Source organism: Mastomys coucha, unplaced genomic scaffold (assembly GCF_008632895.1).
Source record: "Mastomys coucha isolate ucsf_1 unplaced genomic scaffold, UCSF_Mcou_1 pScaffold13, whole genome shotgun sequence".
In the NCBI taxonomy this organism is placed as follows: Eukaryota; Metazoa; Chordata; class Mammalia; order Rodentia; family Muridae; genus Mastomys; species Mastomys coucha.
The window spans coordinates 30,665,720-30,670,651 of record NW_022196895.1 but is presented as its reverse complement, the minus strand read 5'-3'; the positions used below and the strand labels follow the sequence as shown (position 1 = coordinate 30,670,651).

General features: G+C 44.2%; 1 protein-coding gene across 1 annotated transcript in view; it reads left to right on the top strand.

The window, feature by feature from the left end:
* Gfra3 (GDNF family receptor alpha 3) overlaps positions 1-4,932 on the top strand; it is a 30,975-nt gene that overhangs the window by 6,289 nt on the left and 19,754 nt on the right. Inside the window, exon 2 of the mRNA XM_031366281.1 lies at positions 3,126-3,413. Coding sequence (XP_031222141.1) covers positions 3,126-3,413 — 288 coding nt within the window. The remainder of the gene's footprint in view (positions 1-3,125; positions 3,414-4,932) is intronic.

Genomic DNA, 4,932 nt, shown 5'->3' with positions numbered 1-4,932 from the left:
CTCTGTAGACCAGGCTGGCCTTGAACTCAGAAATCTGCCTGCCTCTGCCTCCCAAGTGCTGGGATTATCTGATGTTAACAATATGACACTAGTTTTCAAAGCCCAGCTTGGTAGCACATGCCTTTAATCCCAGCACTTGGGAGGCAGAGGCCAGCAGGTCTGTGAGAAACCCTGTCTTGACAAACAAAACAACTACCATCAACAACAAGATACTGGTTTTCTTGGAGGTGCCTAGAAGAGGCCTTCTGGACCATGGGTAACGTTCTGTCTCTTAACCTGGATACTGGTTACATAGATGTATTCAGGTTGTGAAATTCATTTATTTCTACATGTTTTATTCATGGACTTTTCTTATATTTTATTCTTCAGTTTACTACTGAAGATACACAAATGGCTAACAAGCACATTAAGAATATGCTCAGCAAACCTTAGTTATCAGAGATGTGCACATGAAGGCCCCTTGCATCCGTGCTTATACTCCACACCCATGGGGAAGGCTAGAATAGAATAGAAATAAAAGTGGAAAGTACCAAGACTCGGTAAGTCTGAGGAGGAAATGGAATCTTTGCAGGTTGGTGGTCGGGATCTAAAATCGTAGCTTCTGTTGAAAAGAACTTGATAATTCCCTCCCCACCCTCCAAGTTAAGCATGCGTACTGGTGACTTGCCTTAGTGGTTAAAAGCGCTTTGCTGGTCTAGCAGAGGACTCAGTTTTGGTGCTCAGTACCTACATGGAGGTTCACAACTGTGTCAAACTCTGGTTCCAGGATATCCCAGCCCGCCCCCACCTTCTGGCCTCTGTGGGCAACACACATACACACACACACACACAGTGCACATTCAGGAAGGCAAACATATGCACAAATAAATGAGAAGGTAAATCTGGGGGCTGGCTCAGTGGCTCAGTGGATGAAGGCCCTTATCATCCAGCGTGAGAACCTGTGGATGAAGGCCCTTATCATCCAGCGTGAGAACCTGAAGTCAACTCCTGGGACCTACATGGTAGAAGGAGAGGCCCAAACCCTGTAAGTTGTCCTCTGACCTCCACACATGTGCTATGGCAATAGGCCCTTCATAAATATAATACAAAATTTTAAAGGAAGCTAAATTTTATGCAGTGTGAATATGCAGGTGTCAGATATGCAGGATATCTGGTATGCAATAAAAGGTTTTTAATAAAAAGTTTTCTAGCTTTACAAAGGGGGTTTACTTGGGCTGGAGAGATGGTTCAGTGATTAAGAACACTGATTGCTCTTCCAGAGGTCCTGAGTTCAATTCCCAGCAACCACATGGTAGCTCACAACCATCTGTAATGGAATCTGATACCCTCTTCTGGTGTGTCTGAAGACAGCTACAGTGTACTCACATATATTAAATAAATAAATAAATAAATCTTTAAAAAACAAACAAACAAACAAAAAAAAAAAACCAAAGGGGTTTACTCAAAAAATATATCCAGAAGATGTGAGAGAGTGGATTTGGAAGATCCAGCTAGGGAGGCATGTGTGGAGACCTGGTGAAGGAAAATGATAGGCAGATTCCAGATAGCTTGTGGAGCAACAGGGCTTGTTGAACTTATCATAAGTTCACACTGGGTGAACAGAATTAACAATGACTGCTAAAATTTTCACTTAAGTTTTCAAAAGTGTCCTAGGGTCAGGACATTTAACTTTCAGATTATATTATTATTTTATGTATATGCATTTTGCCTATGCACCACATGCCTGTCTGGTACTGGAGGAAACCAGAAGGGAGTGTTGGATCCCTTCGGACTAGAGTTAACACGTGGCTGTGAGCCACCATGTGGGTGCTGGGAATTGAACCCAGGTCCTCTGAAAGAGAAGCCAGTGCTCTTAACTACTAAGCCGTCTATCCAGTCCCAAATTGTGCCTTTAAACCAGTGATTCTCAACCTTCCTAATAAGACAACTCTTTAATACAGTTCCTCATGTTGGGGTGACCCCCCACCATAAACTTATTTTGTTGCTAGGTCCTAACTGTAGTTTTGCTACTGTTATGAATTGTAATGTAAATATCTGATATTCAGGATATCTGATGTGCGACTCCTGTAAAGGGGTCACTTGACTCCAAAGAGGTCTCCACCCACAGGCTGAGAACCATCGCTTTAAGCAGCTATTAGCAAATGATGTGCCCTGACGCATAGTGGGGACACTAAGTCTTAGAAGCAAGACCTTCTTCCAGGACTGAACTGCAACTGATCTTGGTATTTCTGAGCAAATAAGTGGATCAAATCCACCCCTCCACACACACACACACTTTAATAACGACGTCCGATTTCATTGTGGGTGTGAGGATGCAAGCCATAGCACCTCTGTTGAGAGTTGGTTTTCTCTTTCTACCTCGTGGGTCCTAAGGATTGGATTTAGATCCTCAGGCTTGGTGGCAACCGCCTTTACTCACTGAGCTATCTCACCAGTCTACTTTAAGGTGTTTGAAACAAAAGACTCAAAGTTGTTGCTAATTTTCATTTGGTACTCCCATAACACTCTCAACCATGGTTGTGATGGAAGCCCTGCCTGTGGTGTGGCTCAGCCCAGGTCCTTCTCCTCCCATGCCTGGAAGGATCATTAAGTTTGCTTCCAAATACCTGGCCTCCTCTGCCTCCTTAGATACTGAGCAACCTCTTCCCATCCTCGTCTCTTCTTGGGCCTTGTCTGTTTTGTATATATCATAATGTGTATCTATCTATCTATCTATCTATCTATCTATCTATCTACATATATATATTCAACTCAGGATGCATATATATATATATATATACATATTGTTTTTATGTATATGAGTGTTTTAGTTGCATGTACATCTGTCCACAACATGTACCCAGTGCCCTTGGTAGTCAGAAGAGGGTGATGGGTCCCTTGAAACTGGAGTTATGGACAGCTTTGAACCCACCACATAGGTGCTGGGGTTGAACCTGGGTCTTCTGGAAGAAGCAGCCAGTGCTCTTAGCTGCTGATCTCTTCAGCACTCTCCACACTTATTCTTAAGGGCTTTTGTGGTACCCTAAGATTTTGTCATGGTTTCATCGGGAATCTCCCCTACCCTACCTCATGACTTAGTATTTCCAGGCAGATTTTGTGGACTCACTTGATTTTTGCCTTTGCAGGAAACTCCCTTCCCACAGAGAGCAGGCTTGTGAACAGCTGTACCCAGGCTAGAAAGAAATGCGAGGCTAATCCCGCTTGCAAGGCTGCCTACCAGCACTTGGGCTCCTGCACCTCCAGTTTAAGCAGGCCATTGCCCTTGGAGAAGTCTGCCATGTCTGCAGACTGCCTGGAGGCAGCAGAACAACTCAGGAACAGCTCTCTGATAGACTGCAGGTGCCACCGGCGCATGAAGCACCAAGCTACCTGTCTGGACATTTATTGGACCGTTCACCCTGCCCGAAGCCTTGGTAAGGCCACTGTCTTACAGCGAGCTAAGCAGGGAGGCGGATTTGGTGAAGTCATTTCTGGATGGTGTATGTAGGACAGGCCATATGATTAGTATCTTGTGGGTATAAATGAGTCCTGCATGTGGGATCAGTAAAGGATGGAGGGACAATTTGGCATTGTCTTCTTGCTCCTTAAAACTTTGCCCTTACCAGGCAGTAGTGGTGCATGCCTTTAATCCCAGCACTTGGGAGGCGGAGGCAGGTGGATTTCTGAGTTTGAGACCAGCCTGGTCTACAGAGTGAGTTCCAGGATAGCCAGGGCTACACAGAGAAACCCTGTCTCAAAAACCAAACCAACCAACCAACCAAACAAAAGCCTTTGCCCTCTCCTATACCTATTTCTACCTTTCTTTTAAAAATATTTTCAGCTGGGCCCAATAGCAATGCCTTCAATCCTGTCAGTCGGGATGCAGAGGCAGACAAGTCTCTGAGTTCAAGGCCAGCCTGGTCCACAGAGCTCGTTCTAGAGCAGTCAGGGCTACATGGGGAAACCCTGTCTCAAAAAATTATTTATTTATTCATATGTGCTGATATGTTTTCATATGCATGCCAGGGTGTACATGTGGAGGTTAGAAGACAGTTTTGTGGAATTGGTTCTCTTCTTCTACCTTATGGGTTCTGCAAATCAAGCGCAGACTGTCAGGCTTGGTGGCAAGTGCTCTTACCTGCTGAGCCATTTCACTGGTTCTTTATGTCCACTTTTCTTACCTGTATCTTTCTCTTCACAAGTTCTAAACCAGGGAGAATCCCAGCCTGAGGAGTTCCCTAACAGGATGCTGAGAGAAAGTGAGGAAAGAGTCTCAACCCATAAATAGGTTCAGAAAACTATGGAATCGACTCATTCCTACTCAGTAGGAAGTAGTCATTAGTCTTTAACAGAAAGGCTATTGATAACCAGTCAGGAGACAGCAGAGAGAGGCCTCATGGGAACCAAACAGAAGATTCACATCTGTCTCTTTTCATAGGCCCCTGTCTCCACTGGTCAGCTTTTTAATTAACTAGTTAATCAACTAACTTTTGTTTTTTTAAGACAGTGTTCCTTTGACAGTCCTAGCTATCTTTTTTGTTTGTTTGTTTGTTTTTAGAGTTTCTCTGTGTAGCCCTGGCTGTCCTGGAACTCACTCTGTAGACCAGGCTGGCCTCACCTAAACTTAAAGATCCACCTATCTCTGCCTTCCTAGTGCTAAGATTAAAGGTGTGTGCTACCATTGCTCGGATTACTAGTCAGCATTTAATGGACTATGTCGTGGTAACAAAAAAAAAGATTTCCATAGGTGAACATGGAGAGGCTTATAATCCCAGCATTCAAGAGACTGGGGTAGGAGGATTCCCCACAAATCTGAGGATAGCCTATGCTAGTGAGACTCTGTCTCAAGCAACAACATAAAAAACTCCAAACAAAAAGGACTGAAAAGGGTTGGGGAGGTAACTCAGGCTACCTTACAAACATGAAGACCTAAGTTTGATCTCAGAGCCCACA